This window comes from Tribolium madens, unplaced genomic scaffold, assembly GCF_015345945.1.
Source record: "Tribolium madens isolate multiple individuals breed KSU strain unplaced genomic scaffold, Tmad_KSU_1.1 Scaffold_96;HRSCAF=242;Tcas5.2_LG5, whole genome shotgun sequence".
NCBI classification, from domain to species: domain Eukaryota; kingdom Metazoa; phylum Arthropoda; class Insecta; order Coleoptera; family Tenebrionidae; genus Tribolium; species Tribolium madens.
In genome coordinates, this window is record NW_025401068.1 from 2486109 (window position 1) to 2510882 (window position 24774).

Below are 24774 nucleotides of genomic sequence, written 5' to 3' on the forward strand. Positions count from 1 at the left end.
TACCACGAGTGCGTAGCACGAATGGTATTCGCAAGCGTAATGACCATGAATAAAAATATTATATAATCTTTGACTACGAATGGTATTCAACAGACTATTCAATGAACCAAATGTCAAATTTGCGTTACACATGATTTCGTTGTCATAGCAAAGTTGAATATCCAGTTATATTTTACCACGAGTGAAATATTCGCTGGAATTTGATGTTGTTAGGATAAGAAAGTAACTCTCTGCTATTTTATTGGTTAATATTTAAAAAAAGAGAGGTGAATTGAATAGTCACAAATATTGATAGGGAGACTAATGTGTCCAAGTCTTTTTACAGTTAAGTGTACGCCCAATAGCTCTGTAAATTTTTAAATCAATTCATTAAACTGCTTTCTCGGACCGATTGATCAAAGTTTTTTTTAACTTTTTCACAATTTAACGTGGTAAATCTAAAAAAAATGTTTTTTTTTTTATTTTTGAAAATTTGTAAAAATCCAAGAAACAATTTTTGAGACCATTCAGTTTTTGCATACCCTAATTTTACACATCTCGTCAATTAATTGCTGTTTTCAACACAAACATTCGTGCAGATTTTCAAAAAAAGTCATTTTTTTTTCTTTAACAGTAGTGTAACATTTACTATTGTTTTTACACTTTTTATTGTAAATACAGGGTATGAAGTTGAAATTCTAACGAGATGATATTCACGGTAGAAGAAAATTAATACGCTATACAAAACAAAAATTCATGTTGTGAAAAGAAATAATTCATTTTATATTATGTGTTTGAGAACTGCTGCTTCCGCTGCAACAATGGCCATTAGAATCATTACCTTGTGTTTCACCGTGAATCATAACCACGACAACCAATTTATTATTTTAATATTTTTTGCCATCCATGTTCATAAATTTGGAAAAACAATAATAAAAACGAATCAAACCTATTGGAAACCATTTTGCTGGAAGATCTTCGAATTTTGATAAAAACTTTTGATTTTCATTTTGATAAAAACTAAAGCAAAAGCAAAACAAATGATGACAGTGTTAAAACTATGAAGTGACTTTTCTCTTTCATTGTCATGGATACGAATTTTTTATTTGTTACAACAATACAATTTTATCTGAACAAGAAAATAATTCCAGTAACCCTCAAACCGTGTACCAATATTTTGAAGTTAAATAACATTCTTAATAATAACAATAATCGGTTACAGTATTCCTGTACTCTTCTATTACTAGGTGAATTTTCAACTCTAAAACTGGAAACACCCAGTATACTTACCTACATACATTAACCACTTTTGTGTTTTTTACTGTTATTTATTGGTTTTTCCTATAAAAAAGTTATATTGTTTTTAAATCTTTTAAATATCAAATACATTAAATTCAGCAGAAATTGGGAAGAAGAAATCGTTTTTTCGCGTAATTGTTCTCAAGACCTGCAAGTTATACCAACATAAGTATAGAAGAACTGAATAGAAACTTTTTATGTTATTTGTATTGGTTTAAAGACGATTAATTTACAAAGTTTTTTGTTTATGCACCCATTGAAAATATGAAAAGTCGGCGCCCATGCATTGGAGATCATAAATACAAAACGAAATTTAAAACAACTACAATAACGGGTTGATGTGGGCAATTTTCCAATTTTTTGTTTTAAACTCATCGTGACAAAAACCAACTTCCCGGCAATTTTGCTTTAAAACAGATAACGTCAAAATGAGGAGTTCCAAATCTGCATTCGAGTCGTCGTGACAGGTGACTTACCCCGCAGCGATGTTTTTGGTTTGCTGTTGAAACTGTTATTAATTCATGAGCTTTGAAAGCAAAAAGCAAATATTCTCTGATTATTCATTGAGGATAGGTAGATATGGAAAGCAATCAATATTTAATAAGTCGAATTATTAATACGTTATTCTGACAGTATTTCATCGTCTTTGCAATTAGTTTTAATCAGGTTAAACATTGAACAAAAACTGCCTCTAAATAATTAAACTGCACCACCGAGCAAAATAGAATTCTTTGGTAAAACTTGGAACTGTGTGAACGTCGATACTTTTATGATCGTTTGTGATCAAAGTAGCGCAATAATTAACAATTTAACGAAGTTTAAACGAAAGCTGATTGTGTTGAGAGAAATAAATGAGATTAAAGATTTTAATTACAATGTTAAATTATATGAGAGCATAATTAATTAACGAAAGACAGCGTTTACAAACAGGAAGTCATATCAATGTTTTAGTTTTTTTTACATTTAGATTTTTTTGTAACTTAAATTTAATAAATTACCTGTTCGTAATTGATTTATTAAAAATTGATGCTATTTTTATTATTTATAAGCTATTATAGGGAGATCAAATACGATTACACGCCTGCAGCTATAGCTAGAACATCAAATAGAACTTAGATAGATTAAATGATAGCTCGTGATACTAGTCATAATACCACACGTTAGACGCTAATATTTCAATTAAATTAATTATAATTTGAATTGATTGAACAATAAATTTGGGCTAAAACACCATTTTTACAATTTAAGTCCATAAAAATAAAGTTAAATGTGATGAATTTATGCAAACAACACAAAAACAATATTCTTTTTTAATTATTTATGAGGTGTTAAATTTTGTGAGATCGAATTAATTATTTTTTATGCAAGTGTGCTAGTCAAGCTAGTCGCTTGGTAGAGTTATATTGCGAGCACTAGTATTGGTCTCATGAGACCGTAAAATTAAGAGAAAAACGAGAAAATAATAAAGGAGAAAACGCCAAATCAATTCCATTGAAAATCGTGGAAGACTTAACTGCTAAATTGTGTACTATACAGGTGCGCCAGAACTCGCGCCCCAGAGAAAATTTTCAAGTAAGGTAAGATACCAGGAACACGAAAAAAATGTTAAAAAAATTCTTTCAAAAAATTTTGACATTTATTTTTTGACATTTGACATTTTTTTATATCTATTTAATGATACTGATGATCTTGTATATGTTTTTTTAGAATTATCTAGTAAAGGGACAAAAATTTTGCCAATGAAAGCCACAAATAACATTCAACAGAGTTACAATTTAGGATACAGCTTCTTTGCTTCCTCTTTTAATAGTCTATAGTAAAATAAATTGGAAAATTATTTTTTCAACAGAAATAAATAGAGTCAAGGGGCAAACTTTAAAACCTCACAACTTCTAAATTTTTATAGATAATCTTTTTTTAACATTTTTTCCATGTTTCTGGTATCTTACATTATAGGGCATTTTTCTCTGGGGCGCGAGTTCTGGCGCACCCTGTATAAACTGTAAAACTCTAGAGGTATTGGAAGTAACAAAGGCTAACAAATAAGTGTGGAAATTAAAAAAAATGTTGCAAAAAAATTGTTAAACAAAAAATCCTAGAAATATGTATGTAAAAGATGTTTGGTAATCTTTTTTTTTTATTTAATTTGAGATAAATAATTTTGGCGTAAAAGAGAGAGGATTAGAAGAAGCTTTCTATGTAATACCTAAAAATTTTTTTATACACTTGGAACGTGTTTTGTTAAAATGAAATAATTTGAAGCTCAATTTTATGTTTGCATAAAAAGCCATATTAATATTTGATGGTTTTGTCTCAGGTGTTATAAACATAAAACAAGAATTTTGACAGAAAACGGATTAGATTTTCTGAGCTGGTGACGGTTTTTGATAAATTATGATAAAATAACGCTCTTTGAAACTAGGCAATTAAAAAAATGAAAGATCTTTTTAATTAGCTTCAATCTAGTGTATCGCTGAAACATGATTTAATAAAACGTCTATGAATTGAAGATAATTAAGTGAAGTGAGCTTTCATCTTATTGCCATTTAAGTGCAATGAATTAGATAATTACCATTCATTAATTGCTACTTGAATTTTTCAACGTCGCCGCGAAAAATTGCGGTTCTGTCTCGATTTAAGCCGACAAAATTGATTCACAATTTTTCCAAAAATCTATAAAAATGTCACAGTTACGAAATACAATAAAAACCGGCTTGCAAGCAGACAAAAAATTATTGAAGTTTTGTGAACTTTTAACTTTCGAATTAAATCGAAGTTGAAAGTTGAAGGAAAAAGTCCTAAATATATAAAAACGTTCCGTTTTCAGAAGAAAAGTTCGGTTTGAAAAAATTAAGGTGCGTAGTGTTCTATAATTTAACTCTGGTAACTGTAATAACTCGGAAAAAGTTGTAAGAAATTATGTAACTTTTCATTTCGTCTTATTTTTACCTACGTGCCAAGACTCATCTTTTTATCTCATCTCAAGCAGGATTAAAAAAGCTCCTGATATCCTGTCAAATTATGCATGATTGAATTAGATTTGAGTCAGTTTAATAAGAGCGAGCGCGTTATTATACGTAAATTGATAGTCACTGGTAGTGCAAGCAAGATATTGATTAAAATGATTTTAATATGCAAAACGGAGTCTTACTGCTAGAAATAACTCAGCAATCACATCTCACTCTTCGTTTTCCTTTAATCTCTATCTCCAGTCGAGTCAACCAATTCACCTATGACATTTCATTCGCACCAATCAAAACTCTCTTGTTTTATTTATCCAATTATTTGTGGAAACCCATCTCAGTGGAATATGTTGCACAAAAGTTAACTTCGATAAACCACGTTTCACTATCTGCATTAATTTATTTGAAGCGTTTTTTCAGGATTCATATTTCTGTCTTTTTGTGAGTTCTGGCAATAAAAGTTTTGTGCAAAATGTCCGAATTATCTGATGTCAGTAAAATACTGCAGTTGTGGTGAGTAAGGATTTTCTGAATCGGAAACACATATGTGGGATATTTTTACATAGTTTTAAAAGTTCGTTTTGCCAAAGTTTGCATTTCGAGTGTACCTATGCATTATGAAATTTTAGGTAATGGCAGTTTCAAAAGCCAACTCACTTACTGTTTGCTCCTACAGTAATAAAGGAAGACGTTTCTGTTTGCAGAAGAATAATTAATTTGAATTGTAGAAGACGCTGCTAAATCTCAAGTTTAATTACAGTATCTCTATAGTTAGGTTATAAACTCTTTAATGTTGGCGCAAATGTACCATTACGAAGGAATCACATCACACCGGTATGCTCACGCTGAATTTAATTGATCGGATTTAGGGTTATTACCGATAAAGTGACATTACAAAAGAGGATAAATATTTCGTCATAAGTTATTGCATTGACTTCAATTTTAAACCAAAATAATTTGATTGATGTTAATAAAGAAATGTCTAATCGATTAATAGTATGTGAATTTTTGCTGTAGTTATTCGATAAAATGAAAACATTTTTTGCTTAATTATCTTACACTTTTGGTAATATATCTATTGAGTGATTAAAAACTGTTTAAAAACTTTTAGAAAACAAGAAATAAGAACTATTTATCAGAAACTACATATTTAAAAAAAACACGAGTCGATTGGCATTTTTTCGCAAGATCTGTGTATGAACCCATTGCAAAAAGATACACAGAGATAATAGATATTGCTTTATATTTTTTAATTACTGGACAACACACAAACAGTTGTTTTAGGCTTTAGAAAATATAAATTTTTGGTGTTTTAATTTTGGTGGATGCGCCGGGCCAAAGTTCAGAATCTTAGTTTATCTGTATACAAGCAATGCGTAACAAATTTTCTAAAAATATTGCCAATGTTTTCGAAACTAAATTCAAAAATGTTCTTAAACAAAATTTTTCACAATTATTTTATTTTGTGATTAAAAAAAACTCAAACACTAAAGCAAACTAAAATTACATTTCAAAACAGAAATTGGGTCAGAAGATGTAAAAATGATTCATGATCTTTACGTAATTGCAAAGATTTTAGACTTTAGGGTATAGAAAGTGTCAGACCCTTGGTTTTATTTTTTAATGTAAAATCGTTTTGAGGATTGTTTTTGTTACTAGTAAGACATACATACAAGGTGATTCACGAGGAATAATGAGCCTGACCAAATTCTCGATGCAACCACCATTACTCTTCGCAAGTTATTTTGCGACAACTGTAATGTCGGTTGCATCGAAAATTTGGTCAGGCTCATTATTCCTCGTGAATCACCCTGTATATTGTCATTTTTGATATATTTAACTACTCTTAGAACCATTTTCAAAGCAGGTAATTTAAAGAAGGTTAAAAATTTTGGTTGTTGAAGAAAGTAATAGAAAATTCACCAACTAATGTTTAAAACATACATTGTTTTGGCTATTAGCCAATAGCGAAAACAAACTGGCCCCGCAAAATTAAATTTGTTAATTGTGAAATTATAAAATTTAATTATTATTGTTTAAAATATTTTTTTAATAATCTACAAGTAAGTAAAATACGAAGATGTCAACATAAAATTTTCTCAGTTTACTTTTTTATTTTACACAATACAGCTTTTTGGTGTCAAGGCTTTTTCCAAATCGACAGACATTTCCTGGATGTAACTGTAGCAGGTAATTTAAAAAAAAAAAAACAGATTATAAAATAGTATTTTGTAAAACTAAAAAATAATATACTAATAATACCGTCTGATTTTTACATTTCTGCTCTAGTTATCCATAACACATAGGTCATCAATAAAACGTATCGCTTGAAATGTGAAAAATGATAGACAACACACGTGGAAACAATCAAAACTGCAAACAAAAATTTAGTTATGTTTATGTTATCAAGTTACGCAATACGCTCTACCGTCGATGTAAATGTCATGGATAACTAGAGCGTCTATTTTTTTCAAAGATGAAAATGTGAAATTACACAGGGCGACAAAAAAGTCAAGTCTTGACAACTTGACAAATTTTATATCATTTTGTTCGTCTCAGTGAGACAAATCAAATGCACAAAAAAAATTCAAAAAGTCCACACACTTTGAACTAATTAATTTTTTTCTAATTTAAATGAATTTTTTTTTTATTAAAGAAATCGCTTCAACCGCAAGGGTTATTAGCGTCTAACGTAAAAAATGTAATTACATTATAATATTACTATATACAATACAATCATGTAAGATATTTAAATTTCGTCGTAGTATTTGGTTCTTTGGAGTAGTTTCTTTAGAGCTGTCCAGTTTGATGTCAGAATGGTTTTTAGGTCATCAGCGACGTCACATGAAGAGCGAATTCCTTTTACTTCAGGACATAGTAGTAAATGTTTAACATCTAGTTTAACTCTTTCACATTTGGGACGAGTCTTAAATATAAGGACAAATCTTTTTCAAATCAAATCACTTTCCATTCAGGTTTTGACTTGTTCACTTTGTTCTATCTTTCTGAACTTTTTTTGAAATGTTCTAAGCAAATGCTTTCTCATCATTTTCGAGTGATGTTTAATACAATAAGTCACCTGATTTATTTTGTTGGTACATTCCACGATTAGCTTCAGTTAGCTTGTAGGTAGTAGTTGTTGTGATAACAGTTGCACACGAAGCAACTGACTTATTGCATTCAACATGAGTAGAAAGTTATGAGAAAGCATTTGCTGAGAACATTTCAAAAAAAAGTTCAGAAAGCTAGAACAAAGTGAACAAGTCGAAATCTGAATGGAAAGTGATTTGATTTGAAAAAGATTTGCCCTCATATTTAAGGCTCGTGCCTTAAACTTCTAGATCCTCTTTGCTCAATGGTCACTGGTCATTTTTAGAACAAAGAAACTCTTTATTTGCTTTAATTAGTACGCAGACACTCTTTGTTTGTTTTAAGTAAACAAACAGTTTTTGTTTATTCTAATTAGAACAAAGAAGGTGCAACTGACCATTTTTAAGCAAAAGAAGAGTCTTAAAATAAATACTTTTATAAAAAGCAATTTTAAGTAAGATTAACAGCAAACCTTAACTTCAAAAAATCATATCTTAAAAACTACTCGGTATATTGTTGTGAAAATTTGGATTCTTACTAATAAAAAGATGCACGATGGTGACGAAGAAAAAAAAATTACTGGTAGGGTTTTTCTTAGATTACTTCGATCTACTTCGAACGCTGTTCGAAGAAAAGTTTGCCAATATTCAATTTCAAATTGCATATCATTCTAAAGGGTAAGTCCATCCCTTTAGAATGGTCTTTATTTGAAGGAAATAGGCCTAATAGTTATTGAGTAATGATTTTTTAAAGTTAAAGTATTTTAAATTCATTTAAATTAGAAAAAAATATTTAGTTCAAAGTGCGTGAACTTTTTGAAATTTTTTTAGTGCATTTGATTTGTCTTACTGAGACGAACAAAATGATATAAAATTTGTCAAGTTGTAACGACATGACTTTTTTTTTGTCGCCCTGTGTTATCATCAATTTGCTTTTATTATCTGATTTAAATTTACATAAATAGGAACCCTTCGCACACTATTTGAGAATCATTTCCAATTAGTTAAGTAGTTTAAAATGATGACAATGGATCTTAACTTAACATTTTTTCCAGAAATAGAATTTTAATTGCTGCATCACTCCCTATTAGTGTATGAGTATTATGCACAACTGCACCCGACTGTTAGTAAATACAGAGCTTTGCGCTATAGTAAAATTGAAAATCGATGGATTTACGAACTTTAGCATTTAGTGTGGAGCTCTTATATCATGTATGCAGTGCAACATGACTGATAAAAAGCATCTACGCCAGTTGCATCTCTGATAGGCATTTTGTACTAAATTAAATAGTTGGAATTGTTTATGTTACACCTGGTGGTTGGTGAGCAATTTACAATCCAGGACCACAATTAAACTTTTATTTCATTTGAATGTTTGTATTTGCGAACAATTCTTTTAGTCGTCAGAAATTTAATTGGTAGAGTAGTATTTTGATCTTTGATAAATTTTTTACTTTCGTTTAATTTTATTAAATTTGTCGGCCCGAAACTTGGACTTGTTTTTGCCAAAATTAATTTAAAACTTTTTCATCGAAATGTCGATGTTTTTATGAGCTTTCGATTTTGGAATCCGTACAAGTTATCTTTTAATTATTCTATTGGTTTTTATGTATATTTTAACGAACACGGTAATAAATATCCACAAAAGCTGTAAGTGGATAAGAGAGCTGCGATGCGGAAGAGAATTAGGGAGGCAGTGTGTCTGTTCGGTCCAGTTTTTAATTAAATACCCTCGACGTAGGGCGTGTCGCAGCTTCAGTCGCACCTGGTCGAGGTGAAAATCCTCAATTATAATTTAGAGTCGTCAACAAGGACCCCGGAGACAAATATCGACTTACTAATGCTGAGATAATATTGCGTGGAGACTTCGTAGGGCTCCCACACGAGGCCGCGATATCGCGTCTTTTCCCTGAGAGTGCCGTAATCAGGGACGTCTTTGTGTATCCCGGGTGCGTTGGGGTCGCCTGTTTTGGCGAAATTGCTGAAGAAGTTGAGAACGGCCTCGGCCACTCCCATGTCCTGTTTGGTGAAGTTTTGGGCGAAGAAAGGCATTCCTCCGACTAGAGGCATGCCCAATATATACGTGACATCTTCACCCCTGACGCTCCCCAGCCTCTGGAAACGAGAATTAATTAGACAACTTCATTAATAAAGATTTGACAGATAAATGCAAAACTTGGAATTGAACAATATTGTACCCAGAGAGAACGACGCACTGGCTCCAACGGGTCTCTATTAGAAATTTAATTAGGAGCTGTACGGCTGGAGGTAACTGTAATTAGCAAAATAAAATAGGAAGTTTAATCATTATGCCGGCTCTATTGAGTATTTCCAATAATTTGGGAAATGCCGGATTTTTCCGGGATTATTTCATCATCAGCTTAGTTTGTACGAAAAATCCACATATAAAACCCCAACAAAGTTTTATTATACAGCAAGGAAGCGAAAAAGTAAGACGAGAATGCATTTTTAATAAGAGATTTTTCATCAAAACGTGTCAAAAGATTTTGCTTGAAAGGTATTTAAAGTATTGATTCAAAACAAAACGAAGGTATTCGATAAAAAGGCGAACGAGAGGAGAACACGCAATTCAAAAAACTCAGGATGTCACTCGTTCGTTTTATGACTCCGAAATACATGGTGCTGCTTTGGAAATTTCTGTTTGAGTTGACATATTTGATGTTTAACATTCAACCTTCTGCTTCAACTTTTCATATTAGGAAGTCAATATTTATCTTCTAATAAAAGAATAAAAAGACTAGGAAAATATGTGATGTTATTTTTTAATCTTGTGATTTTTGAATGCAATATGTGCTTGTTTTAATATAAAAAAATTCTCCAAGTGCTTTAATGAAATTTTCGCGTTAGTTTTAATTTCTGTTTTGCTATCACATCCGGTATTTTGGAACAATGACCATACGTTTTACACATCGAAACATCGATATATCATTTTTTCCATTTGGCCGGATGAGAAAAATCGCGTTAAAGTGGCATTGTCAACTGCAAACCGTTCTCAAATTCATTGTGCGTTATGCTTGGATTTAGGATTGCGGATAATCGATTTGTGACAACAGTTCCTGCCTCAAGTGATATTTTATCGAAAGGGCTGGCGCCAAAACTGATTAGTAAAGATTTTCCCAGAATGCGTGCGTCAACAATCACTTTCAATCAATTTAAGAAATTTAATTTTAATCATAATAAGATTGTTTAGAAATTCAAAAAATGATTGACAAAGCGACACTACAAAATAAAGAATAATTATTTAATTAAAAAAATTCAAAATGCAAATTGTAAACTTAGAAGGCAAACATACTAAACATTTCCCAGTCCTTTGAGCTGAGCAGGGTGCAAGAGGGCACGAAGAAAGTGTCAATTAATATTTCTTCGTTTATAACGCGAGTGTTAGGAGAAAAATGATTATGTACAAAATTAAAGCTTATAAAATTCCCTGCAAGACGGTCTTTCAGATTTTTTGTATCTTAAATAGTTTTCGAGATATCCGCTAGCAAATATCGCAAGCACTCTTTTAAAAAAACAATTTTCTTGTCTCACTTTACATCATGAATAAATCCCAAGTTTACGGTTAAAGTGATTGTGACAAAATATTGTAGATTGGAAATTGTACTGTAAGCCTCTGCAGCTTGGAGAAAACAATCTTTTAGTAGCTCGATCTAAGAAGTGAGGTTATGTTTTACTTCTTACGTGAAAATGTTCAGCTTTGGAGAAAATTTTCAATTCTGTATCCTCGTCGCCAATTTATGTTATCTTTGTAAGTACACAGTAGGGGTAAAACACTGATTTTTCTATTTCTATTTTGAGGTTATGGTTTTGTTGTATCTACAACGAAATCTAAAAGTGCAAATTTTTGATCAAAGTACTCACAAGAGTGACACTAGAGAGTGCAGAGCGCATAAAAGGCACACACATAACATTTTCAATAAAAAAATTGAATTACTCATCTTTATGAATGAATGCAAATCCGAATTAACCGATTTTGCTACATTTTATGTCTCTGATTTTATGAATTAATCTAAAGTCTAAAGAGATTGGCTTCTCACGTTTTATAATGGCCGACTTCAAACCGACCAATCACATCACTGCATTAAATTTTTGAATGAATCCAAAAATCTAAAGTGATTGGTTTTTTACATAATTATGATGGCCGATCTGAAACAGCCCAATCATAATGCTTACTACTTTTACAATAATCGTTACGTTAATTCATTAGTACTATTAGTTTTTCTAGAGAGTGCGATATTTGCCAGCTAATATTTCGAAAACTATTTGAGATGCAAAAAACCCGGAATGACCATCTTGTAGAAATGTTCTATTCTTTAATTTGGTATAACAATTTTTTTTTGTAAGACGCACCATTTCGGGTTGTACGCAAAAAAGCATAAAACGGTACCTTCTTAGTGCGCCTTTGAATCCTGTTTGCCTCGGTAACGTAAAGACTTTTAGCTACTTATTCAATACAGCCTAGAAGTAAAAAAATTACAAACTCTTTGGACGACCTATTTTTCTAAACAAGAAAGTCAAAGTCAAACACAGCCAAAAATAACACTGTCTGAATTTCACTTGCGATTTTCTCAATTTTTTTTTAATTTCAAATAAGCAATCAGCACTACAAAAAGATAAAGTACACCCTGCTCTTTCGTGTAAAAGAGAAATTTGGTGTTGTAAACTGTTATTAAATATACAGGGTGTTCCGTTTTTATTGTTACAAATTTAAGCAGGTGATAGAATATTTAATTTAAAGATAAATGTTTTCTATAAACAAAAAATATTAAATAAGGGAGCTACATTCCCTGAAAGGGTACATCTTTTAATGGATTTTTTCCAATATTTCAGCAACCATTGTAGATAAAATTACAAAATTTGGTACAACTGATAATCTTTATACCTTCAAACGAAATCGAAGATAAAATGTTGAAATTATTTTCATGGGCGTCCTAAACTGGGGGGATAAGAGTAAAAAGTATGCTAACTATTTTGGCTGTTGGTTTTTGCCAGTTTCAGCTAAAAAATTCTAAATCCCATAGTTTTTCACAAAAAAAGAGATCTCTTGCGTTTTTTCGATACAACTTACCATTTTTGAGTAAAATCAGTTTACAATATGTGTTACAGACCATAAAGAAGATAAAAAATTAAAAATTAAATTTGTTTAATCGTTTAAGACATCCGTGATTAAAACTTTCGACAACTGATCTTTGAATTCGTTTAGGTGTTTAAATCTTATCAGCTGTACCAACTTTTGTACTTTTATCTATTCTGTAGTAATGGGAAAACCCCATTAAAAACGCATCTCTTCCAGGGGGTGTAGCTCGCTTACATAACATGTTCATAAGAAACTTTTGTCTTAAAATTGAATATTCTATCACCTGTTTAAATTTGTAACAATAAAAACAGAGCAGCCTGTATATTTAAGTAATAGGCAAATTTATTATTTGATTTTTTTATATTTTACATTTATTTAAAAAAAAACACGATTATCGTTAAAAGAAGATAAATAATAAAGTATTGATTTTTAAAATTTTAAACACCGATATTTTTAAAAATAAGTAAAACAGTGGTTTGAAAAAAACACAAGCGTAGAATTAATTGAAGAAATTCTATTAGCAAGAAATATTCATTTCAATAAAAGATTGACGCCTCAAGGAATTCAGGAATGAAAGCAAATTCAGTTGGGGAGATTTTAACGATTATATGTATTTTGTCAGAAAATGAACAAACAATATTCTGGTCTCATATAACATTTCTTATTGACTTTTCTAAAAAAATATGTTATATCTACATTCTAAATTAATTACCTTTTGCATTATTTATTATTATTTGGACAGTGTTATAAGTTCTGATAAAGAAAAAAATTGATATTATACTCCATATGATACAAATAATTGATTACAAAAATTTAAAAATGTTTTTTTAAGTTTTATCGTTGTGAAAATCGAAAATTTAATGTATTTTTCAGTTTGTATTAATAATAATTTAAAAAATAAATAACGTCAAGCATAAAAATTGAGTGTTGGGTATAAATATTCATGAAAAGTAAATATTGAGTGTTACGTGGGTGAAGATGGTTTCATAGTTTAAAAAAGCCGTGTTTATTTTTTATTGTGAGCTTAACAGGCGCAAGTAATTAAACGAATAATTAAGCAAAACCGCCTTACCTGTGGATACTCGCTGTCTTTGGTCTGGTATCCAAAATGAAAAAAATAGGTTTTGGCGCCTCTCCTTGCGTGCAAATACGCGACCCGGATTAAAGGTGACACAGTATGTCCGTCACTTAACGCTTCCATTGTAGAATCCCTAATATTGATGGGATGCTGTATCGGCTTATCCCAGTCCGTATACTCGTTCCTAATTGCGGAAAAAATCTCGTTCAAATGGTACACATACGCGTTTCGCACATAGGTCCTCAAAACGCGATTCCGCTGGTCTTCCTCAAACCCGTACTGGATGTCCGCGGCACTAAAGTCACTGTAACTTTCGGTGGTGGTCGTGCCCAACATCACTTCGCACATGATGAAATTTTCGCTGGCGTGTTCCATGGCAAAGGACGGGTCAGGTGTCTGTAAATCCACCGGGAGGGATGGGGCGATTCTTGGCATGAAGCGCACAGTTTCCAACTGGACGTCGAGGAGCGCTTGGAGTGGCCTATAAATACGTCGTCTACATGTATGTAAGTACTTCCAGAGGGCATGTGTTTGATATATGTCGCTGGTACAACGGATATTCAAATTCAGACAGTAGTTATTCGGTATTGATCCAACGATTTTGCATCCGAAGATGCAACTACACTGCTTTATTTCAACTGTCTTTTTTAATAAATGAGAAAAAGCAGGGATATTACCGAACGTGCACTCCCTGAATAAAAGTATTTTGTTTCGCGAGCAAGAGATGTTGAAGTATAATGCGGAAAATGAATCAAACTTTTTCATTTACACGGAATGTATTTTCAGACTACGCTGTCGTTTGTACAACGGCTGTTGCCAGCATATACACGAATTAATTAACGACACAATTTTTGTAAATATAGGTACCTACATCATGTACGCGTCAAATATTGACATGCTTTTTTAATGTAATAAACAAGGGTCTGCGCCTATTAATAAAAAATATTTGCTATTAAACTATAGATAAATAAATCACCGACAAAAATTTTGATCTATCACACCACAATAATATTGTTGTTAAACAACACGTAATAAAACTTTTGAAATCATTAAATAGATCGTTGCAGAACTAAATTCTCCTACATATAGTAGAGAAAAAATTGGAGCTTCTCATTTGAAAAAAATATGGGTATTTGAAGTTTCCCAAATGAAACCTTTAAATTTGGAGGTTTGTTAATTATTTTTTTAATTATAAATACACCAAAGAAAACATCTAACTTTTTTCTTTCATATGCTCAAATACGATTTCAAAATAATTAAAAATGGTAGAGGGTAGAGTTATTGAGTTTTGAAGAGGAAGGTGCAAATCCAAAAATTTCAAGAAAGTCTAAATATTTCAAAAATGATTAAACTTAGGTATAGGAAAAGCTTTCATCCTCAAAAACCCTCTTAAAACCACTTGAGTAATCCAAAAACGCAATAAAAAACATAGCTTTCTATTTAAAATATCGAAGTTGATATCCATTTTTGTGTAAACGTGCTGTCATTTTGAAAATATTTTCATTAGGCAGGACCTAACCGATTATGGCTATAATGTTTACCCGAAACAGCCTGTATATTGCGTTATTAAAATTAAGGTTTTAAAATAGCATATTAAAAATCAAGTTTCATAAGATGAGTTTTGAATGACGAATTCAAGTTTAAAAAACGAGTGGCGTAGCCATGAGTTATTTTAAAGAATAAGTGCGTCAAGTTGTTATGAAATGAGTTTTTATACAATTTTTTGTAATTTGCTGTTTTTATGCAGTGTTTAAATAAAAACAACAAGGAAGCTGTATCCTAAATTGTAACTTTGTTTAATGCTATTTGTGGCTTTTATTGACAAAAGTGTTGTACCTTTACTGAATAATTATAAAAAAATGTATATACAAAATCGTCAGTGTCATTAAATAGACATAAAAAAATGTCTAATTTCAAAAAATAAATGTGAACATTTTCATGTTTCTGGTATCTTATCTTACTAGAAATTTTTTTCTGAGGCACAAGTTTGTATTGTAGATGCTGTATTTTCGGTTGCAAAGAAAATGCTTTCATGTAAATCACACTGTAAGTATGTATGCAAGTTTTTATTTTTTCCTGCATAATGGTGGATGCGCCGGGCTAAACCCTTATTTTAATAGTCATTTTAATTATTTATGTAATGAAATTAAAATTTATTTATTTTTTTTAAAACAGTATGGATAAGAATAAATAAATCGCACAGTATGTATGTAGTTTTTAATTTTTTTAACCAAAAATGGTGGGTGCGCTGGGATAGAATACTGAACATTATGGTGAATGAAACATTATTCTAATATTAGTATTAATTATTTAGGTAATTGAATAAAATGAAAACATTTACTTTTCCACAAATAAACAGCAAGTTTAGATAGGGTAAACAATTTCAATGCTAAATTTTTTGTGCTTTACAGTCGTGGTGTGAAAAGCAATTTTTGCGATTTGATGACTTTTTTTGTTGAAAACCTGCAGAAGCCTAATTTTGTGTAATAATACTAAGCACTTGAATAGGTACTCTAAATTTTTAATTCGATTTTTCTTTATTTAAAGTTTAAAATATCCCATCCAAATGAAAGCGTTTCGTCTTGAGGACATAATTAATAAAATCTAGTTAGAACACTTTTAATTAAATTTGGTTTTATTGAACAGCTTCAAAATTTTAATTCAGTCTTTCCATATTTTTAATATTCGTCTCAGTTTGCTCGTGCTCTGTCTAAAGTTCGAAGCCTTAAATATATCTGCAACGTTCTTAAAATAAGAAAATAAGAGTTGTAACATTAAATCGATTTCCCGCGATATAAGTGGTGCTAGAATTTTAATACGTCGTCGTGTTTTCGTAAATACGTTGAAATTGCTTGAGAAAAATCAGTTTCAAGTCATCTACCTTTTACTTAATCTGCGCCAGCGTCTAAATTTATGTTTGGAATTAGAAGTGGTTGTGTTTGGGTCCTCCCCTGCAGTCAGCGCCCGCGTCTTATTTATTATCGTTTCCCTTACCGCGATCTTAAACAGGGGGCGATATCGTCGTTCTCCTCCGGTGAGTCGCCACTCAGACAACCTGTTTGTTGGCCAACGGTAAGACGTAAACTGTCAGGATTATGAATCGTGGCCCAGGGACTGAGAGCGGTTCCACTCAGGAGCACCACTCGTTTGAAAAGACCTGGAAAAGATTGCCGATATCAGTGTAATGGGGATTTTAATACCGGTGAAATAATTAATAAGAAGCGTTTCTAAGTACCTTTCGAACTGGGGGAAACAAAGAGTAAATTAACTAGAGCCGCTCCGGTGTCGTGACCTACTAAGGTTACACGGCTGGGGTCTCCTCCGAATGCTGCAATGTTAATCTTAATCCAACGCAGAGCCGCAGCGATGTCCTTAATCCCTAAGTTTTCCGCTGAAGACTCGCTTTTATCGAAACTCGCTTTCGTACGGAGGAAACCTGGAAGAAAACAATCATAAAATTTCACAAAACACATAAACAACTGTTTTACAGGCAAATGTCCCAGGCTAGGGGACGGGAAATATATGAGTATGTTCCAAAGGGGTGATTCAACGACAACAACCTTTTCTCATTGATTGACGACGGGTTTTAGCCATAAAAACTAACAATTTTTAGCTTACACAAGTAGTGAGGAAGGTAAAGAAGTAAAAAGTCGAACTCACGAATTAAAAAATTAAAATGGATTTGTTAAAATTTGCTTAAAATAGGAAACTAGTTTCGGCAGACATCTTGCCATCTTCAGTACAAAAGTTAATATGGCGTCCTCAACACCATGTACCTTTTCACATGCTGTAAAAATGTAAATTTATAATTTTTTAATTGTTAAAATTTATCAACAAACATGTAAATTCATTTGTTGATATTAGCTTTTAGACTGAAGATGGTAAGATGTCTGGCCAAGAATCTTTATCGTCGTGTATAATAAATATTTCGATTTATTTTGTACTCAGGTACCAGAATTTCTTGTGTCAAAGTGGATAAAAATTACTTTATTTCACTAGACGATAAAAGACTACTTTATCTACTGAAATTAGTTGATAAAAGCACTCTTTAACATTGAGTACAAAATAAATACATTTTAATTCGTGAACTTTTTACCTTCTTCTCAAGAAAATGAAACCCACTTCGAATTTGAAGAATTTCTAATTTCAAAGAATTTAAAACATTAATAAATAATATTTCACACCAGTGTTTTTTTTTTGTGTCTGTGTTTTTTTATTTAACACACTTAATACAAATGTGCTCTGTGAAAATCACACCGGTAAAATGACAAGACCCTTGAGGCACGATTTTTTTGTTGTTTTAGTGTCTCTTCATTTCGTTAACAGGATAGGACTTAACACATTAATGTTCAACATCATCAAAGAGAAATTATATAAGTGCATATTAAAAAAATTGTTAGTAAATATTTTTCTATCATTTTAAACACAATTTTATCAAATTAATGTTCTTTAATTAAGTATATGTTTTTACTAGAGGAAAAAAGAATATATTTTGAAAATTGTAATAGATTCTTTGAAAAGAGTTTTTTATAAGGTAAGAGAGGTTTTACAGACATTGAGACAATTTGAAATTGAAATTTTTAATTACTAGCTGAATTTGAGGATTTTCCTCTGCTTTAAATTATACAGGGTGAATATAAAGTATGAAACCAAGCGGTTTTTATTTAATCATTTGCCTCCAGAAAATAATATATAAATAATATATAAATTAAAGTAATATAAAAAATGTGATCGTATTTTGAGAACGAAATTAATTTTGTTTTTGAGTTATACAATTTTTTTTGTTAAAATTGCAATTCATCTAAAAAAAATAAAAAAAATTAAACATAAAGTATATAGTTGTAATTCTTAGATAATAACTTTTATGAGAAAAATAGTATTTAGTGGGTTGCCATTTAAAAAAAAATTGTAGAAGTCAAGAACAAAAGAAAATTTTAAAAAGTTTTATTTTTGATAAAACATCACATTTTTAGTACTGTATATTCATCAATTAGTTTTTCCAAAAAATAGATAGTTTAAGCAAAAAACGTTTGGTTCTATACTTTTTATTCACCTGACGTAATAAAATGTTAGAATTTTTCTAGAATTTTGATTAATGGCGTTATCAAAATGGATCATACCGCTTTACAACATCTCTGTCATATTATAATAGTTTTCGTGTAGAGTTGTGGCGTCACGAGAGAATTGCCGGTGACGTGAGGTAATCTCCCTCATATTGGCAGAAATCACCTTTGCATACGAGAGTAAGCATCGACTTTTATATCGGAAGCTTCTTAGATTATGCCTTTTCGCATTTTATTGTTTTAGTAAAAATAAATAAGACTTTTAAATGTCTACGGTCAGCATCTGGATTCAATTCAGACTTTACTTAAGTGCTTACAAACTCCAGATGACTTTTTCTTTCTTTTGTCTTTGAAAAAAGCTCTTTTACGCTAATGCTTAGGTTGCATTTTCAAGATATTCAACTTTGTTTTATAGACGCAGAGTAGAAAAGTTGCTTTTATATTATTCTTATGTCATTCTTGAATAATAAAGAAGATAAAAGTAAATTTATTTGTCGCTAAATTGCTAGTTTAATCGAACTTTTCAACAAGTGGATGAATCACTATTCGGACTTGAGACCATTAAACACGATATTGGAAATGTGGCAAAGTTTATAAATGATTGCCATGTCAAATACCATATTTCATAAATAAAATTCATTGTTACACCACCACAATGAATGTTCCTATGCAGACATATATCACACTTATATTTGTACGAACGAATATTTTTATATTCGTATTTACTCCTTTTTTGTTAATTTTCACTAGGGGTAAGAGCAAATATGCAAATGGCCCGATTAGAAGTATAAAGAGCAATCTTCTCTGCAAGCCTATTCCATATGACCATATTAGTGTTAATAACTAACCATAAACAGCTTAAACTGATATGCCTAGGATTGCCAAAGTATTAAACTTTGAGAAATTATAATACAATAAATATGTATATGGTTTAGGCTTCTAAACCATAATAACGTTTTATCTAAAATTTCCTCATCTAGTGCAAGATTATTATGTAAAGTTTCTTTCGCACCATTTTCAGTTATAACAATGCAATTAAATTGCATAATTACACTTGTCGAAATGATAATGCTATCAGTGAAACACAGATTGGGTATTTCATATAGAACGTCGGTTATTCCCCTGACGATTAACCTAAATGTGTCTACGAATAACTTACTATTCATTTGCACAAATCACAGTTCATGAAAAAAAAACAAATAAATTATTCATAAATAAAATCAACCAAAATTGCTAAAATGTCTGTTTTTAAATAAGTAAGTAGAGAGAAGGTAAAAATGCAAAACACGTGCCAAACATGGGGAAAAAAGAGAAGCGGAAAAGATTGAGGGAAAAAGCACAAGTTCAAGTAGGTACATGCATAATGATTGTTCAGTTGTGTTAACCCAACCATAAAAAGGAAAATCAATTCGATAGGATGGAGGATAATCGTTTCAAGTTTCGTAAACTGATTTATATTCAACAGATTTTTTAATTGCCTGATTAATATTTAATAATTACATCATTTAATGGCTCTTGAAAATGCTATTTACCTACTTGGAGAATTTCCGATCACGTTTCGCTGGTAATTTGTGTTACCGTCAGCTTTTTCAATTTCTGGTAATTAAAAAGTAACGAAGAGATGAATTACGAATTAAAAAGTAATTATTTGAAGCGTAGTGATTACCTAATAGCAGTTGAAGGACCTGCCGATCAATATTAAAATGTGAAACTTATTTCTATGTCGCTTTTTATTTGACATTTTTCTGAAAAGATCGGGCTTGCCAGAAAATAGTAAAAATTAAGCAAAGCATTTGTCAACTTAATCACCGGAATGTAAAACGTTCTGGTATTAGTACTTCCGGCGATAAAATATTATCAAAATTGCTATCACAGCCAATGGCGTGATCGAGAGTAATCCAAAACTGTGCTGAAAGCACCAATAATTTTGAATTGGAATGCTGCTTGTTGTAGAAAATGCACGACTGTGAAGCTCTTCCACATTAAATTTTCATTAACATTGAGCCCAAAGTTCATTTATCTCCTGAAAATTGTGATGAGGCTTTACTGATTCATTCTCAGAGAGTGAAAGTAGGTTTATCAGAAAACACAAATACGAACTTTGAATAAACATTTCAATATTGAAATGTGCCATGTTAGCGTTTGTATGATCCTATGTTGGTGGAAACAGAAACAATAAACAGAAATTTATTTTGTGTTTTCACAAAAAAATAAAGCTAATTGCTATTTATTTATGAAAGTGAGCGTAATTTAACATTATATTTCTGAATCTCATTATTTGGTGCAAAAAAATGTTGTCATTGGAAATAACAATATCAAGTAAAACAATCAATTGTTATTTGTAATTTATTATAATCTTACTGTAACAACTAAGTGTTTGTTTAAATTTGGCATCATAGATGGCGGGGATATGAATGTTTTTGAACGGACCACAATTTTAAATGCGCCCGGTGAGGTGTCAAATGTCGATTAATAACTTTGAATAGGATGGTTCGTTCACAATCAAACTTTCATGGATAGCTTTGACGCCAAATTAAAAAAACACCCGTTAATTCATTTTTAGACAATTCTGAATATCACTTTGTTAGTGGTATTATTTATTATTTAATATAAATTTAAACACAAAGGGCTTAAACAAAAAGAACAGCATTACCGTCTATAAAAACAAAATCAATTAATGAAATTTTTTTAAGCAAACAATTTTGAATAAACGGTGGGTGTTAATCAAGAAAACATAAAGATTCGTTAATTTGCCAATTAGGATAATTTATACAGGCTGATTCAAAAGTATCGGCCCAACTATCGAATGTTTATGTAAAAGATTTTCAGTTAGGCATAAAAATAAATAAAGATTTTTTTCAGGCTGTGGTTTTTGAGAAAAAACAAAACTGGCAATTTCCATACTATCATGTAGGCACATTACTTCTTTTGTTTCCGATATTGTCGGATCTAATTTATCGTTGAATTTGTTAGTTTGTTAAAAATGTTTTGTACACCATAACACCCAAATTGATGATTTCTTTCAAGAGGTATCAAGAGATCTGCCGTTTCTGCTAACTAAATTTAAGAATACATGATTTAAACGGCCAAAAACTTAACCCAAGTATGAAAAGCTACATCTCGTAAAGAAGGCTTCAACAATTTTTTGTCATGAAAACTTTTAACTCAATTGCATGTCCTTTATTACCAGCCAAGAGCTGGTTTGGGACTTTTGAACCACTCTGTATATTTTATTGAAGTCTAAAATTGTTTACTGAATAATTTTAATAACAAAATAATATGTGTTAGAGTGGGGTAGACGTTATAAATACACATCTGGGCGGGGTCTAATTGCGCACAAACATAAGAGGGGTCGCGGACCAATAGCGGACCTTCTTCAAATTTTGCGCTAATAAAGCGAATCTATACGCCACTGCTTCAAAAAACTCTCCTTTTCTTTAACGTTGACTAGTCCGAGACGCGTTTTGGCCATCTACGCAGACACGCCCAGGTGTGTACTTATTGTGTTATATGTCATGTTTTTTAAAATTTGATATTTTTTTTATTTGCTTTCTGTTACAAATCTAGTGTACTGTATACAAATCTTGGTGGTTGTTGCTTTGATCCTAATTTCGCTTTGGTAATAATATAATAAAGCACCTCCCACCTCGATATGTAGTCTACTATTGTTACTGTTTTGTTATTTATACATGTCATTTGGTAATTTATACATTGTTATTTATATATGTCAACTCTTTTGTATGTGTAATAATTATTTTCTAAGATATTTTAAGTTATAGATAACCGCGAAACACTGTGTGTGTCGAAATAGCTAAAGAGAAATGCCATTTCATTTATTTTGTATGTAATGGGAAATTTGCAGTTATACGCCTGATAACCTTTTATTGTTTGAGGCCATTAAATTTTAAACGTAAATGTTTCAGATAAGGTTTATAACATTTCAATTTCACATACGTGCTTAGAAAGCAGGAAACAATAATTGCATTTCCTGCATACTTTGTGGATTGGAAAAAGGAAAACATCTAAATGAACTTCATTATTTACAAGGTAGTTGTGTGTATTAATAGTGGTTTGTAAATGTTTGCATAATATTTTAGTAAAATTGTTATATGTGTGTTGCCCAACGGATATTTGTAGAAGGGCAATTAGGTAGGCAATATCCACCGATAATAATTGTACCTAATCACCTTTGCAGATTAGACTGTGTAAATATAAGTTAACGTTGTTAGGAGGATTTAATGTAAGTTTGGCGCATAACTGAGTAGATTTGTTAATCGGGAGAACAAATACGTAACTATTCAGCAAAAGAAAACCATTAAAAGTTTTCGCGTTTACGAAGAATTATTATGAATTCTATAAAAGAAGATAAATTAATCTTCGGAACGTCTGTCGGAACTGAGCGGAAATATATTGGAAAGGAAGAGATAAATATATTTCCATTAAATAACAATTTTGAGCTGTCAAAACAAAAGGTACTTTTACATACATTTCGCGGCCAAAAACGCCGGAACTAATCCACTTTCAATGGTATATAAATTGCGATAACAAAAAGCACGTATCATGGTTGCAGTCGGTAACCGAATTTTTGTTGTGACGAAATAATTTTGTGAAATGTGGGAATTATGTCTAGCTAAGCATATAAGCTGAAGATAATCCATAAATTCTCACCTTCCATCGTGTCAGCTATTAGCAGTGACACTTTGACAATGATATAGACGTGATCAATTTCCTGTTACAAAAACTTTCAACTAGTTCTAAAAATTGTTCTCAAGCTAAATAACCCCCTTTTGTAACACAAAATAAATTAGGCCATCACGTAAAGACATGGGGCGATCGGATGAGGCCCTAAGATATGATTTAGTATTCAGTGAGCAATAGTGTTATTATAACTTCAGAGCTAGTCTCCTTTGTGAAAACGCAGGAGGTCGGTGTAAAGCATCGTTTCCAACTTATAATTGCTTCTATCATACGTGATGACATGTTCCCAAGGAATGATACGAAAATACAAAAGCAAGCAAAGGGCGATATAATATCGATCACTCGCTTTGAAGCAAACGAAGGTTATCGTTTGTGAAGGTGGTAGAAGGAAACGGAGATAATTTACGGAGACAGCTTGACAAACTTTAAAAGATAGCCTCACATTTAAACAATTTTTAACAAACCAAAGCCCGATGTGTTTATAAACGGTGTTTCTAACCGGAGAATTTATTAGCGCACTGTACTCGAGCACTAAATTTTAAGCAAAATTAATAGAATAAAAAAGCACTTTTTAACGGAGCAAATCCCGCCACCTCCGCCAATTTGTCTCCAACAAACTGTAAGCTGAGGTTTTGCAAAAACCTAATTTTGTGCACATTTTCTGATAAAAAATCCATTATCGCCATAATAAAAAAAAAAAATGTTGCTAATACATATTTTTTGAATGTTAATAGTGTAAACTGAATAATTTTCAATTAAATTTGCGTACAAAAAACATTTGTTCAGTTTCATTGTGTAAAAATCGTTTAAGACACAAAAGCTCACCATAAAAAAATTTTTCAATTTATGGAGGTATAAAAAAGACATTTATTTCAATTTTCAATTTATTGGATGCTTTGTGTAAACAAAGTTACTGTCGATTTATCAAACGGCTCTGATATTAACTTTATCAAGAACAATCAAACAGACATTTTATTGTGTAGGTTGGTGTAAAACAGATATTTAATACAGCAACTTAATGAAAGTGAACTGAGATGGATAACTTATTAAAAGAATTTTTGACAATCTGATTCGGGAAATGTAATGAAACAAAGATTATAAAAATTTGCATTTTAGCATTAGATTCACATTTAAATGTCATAAATATCAGAAAAATTTAAATCAGTTTCTGATATACCTATGGCTTTGAAGTTTTAAGCAGTAATTTTGCAATTTCATTTAGAACATACGATTTAAGCACTTAAAAAATATTTTATTTTGAAAGTTTGCATTTTTTACTTGAAACAGGTGTTTATAAATTATAGAATTTTTTACAACAACGGCTAGGTGATTTATTAAGGTGGTCTAAGATATAATTTGCACTAATTGTCACTTTGTCACGTTTTAATTTGTCTGTGATAAAAAAATGGTTATTTTATCTATGTACGAGTACATAGTGTTATTATGAAAAAATGCTGAAGGGTTTCAAAAAGACAGAAACTCCAATTTTTCATGTTTTCGGGAAATC

The 24774-nt window shown here is 31.0% G+C and overlaps 1 protein-coding gene across 1 annotated transcript in view; it reads right to left on the reverse strand.

The window, feature by feature from the left end:
* The window catches only part of LOC123012411 (neuroligin-4, X-linked-like), a 76025-nt gene that overhangs the window by 5399 nt on the left and 45852 nt on the right, over window positions 1–24774 (reverse strand). Inside the window, exons 4-7 of the mRNA XM_044410299.1 lie at window positions 16742–16942; window positions 16501–16663; window positions 13501–13987; window positions 9169–9445 (exon numbers count right to left, since the gene is read on the reverse strand). Coding sequence (XP_044266234.1) covers window positions 9169–9445; window positions 13501–13987; window positions 16501–16663; window positions 16742–16942 — 1128 coding nt within the window. The remainder of the gene's footprint in view (window positions 1–9168; window positions 9446–13500; window positions 13988–16500; window positions 16664–16741; window positions 16943–24774) is intronic.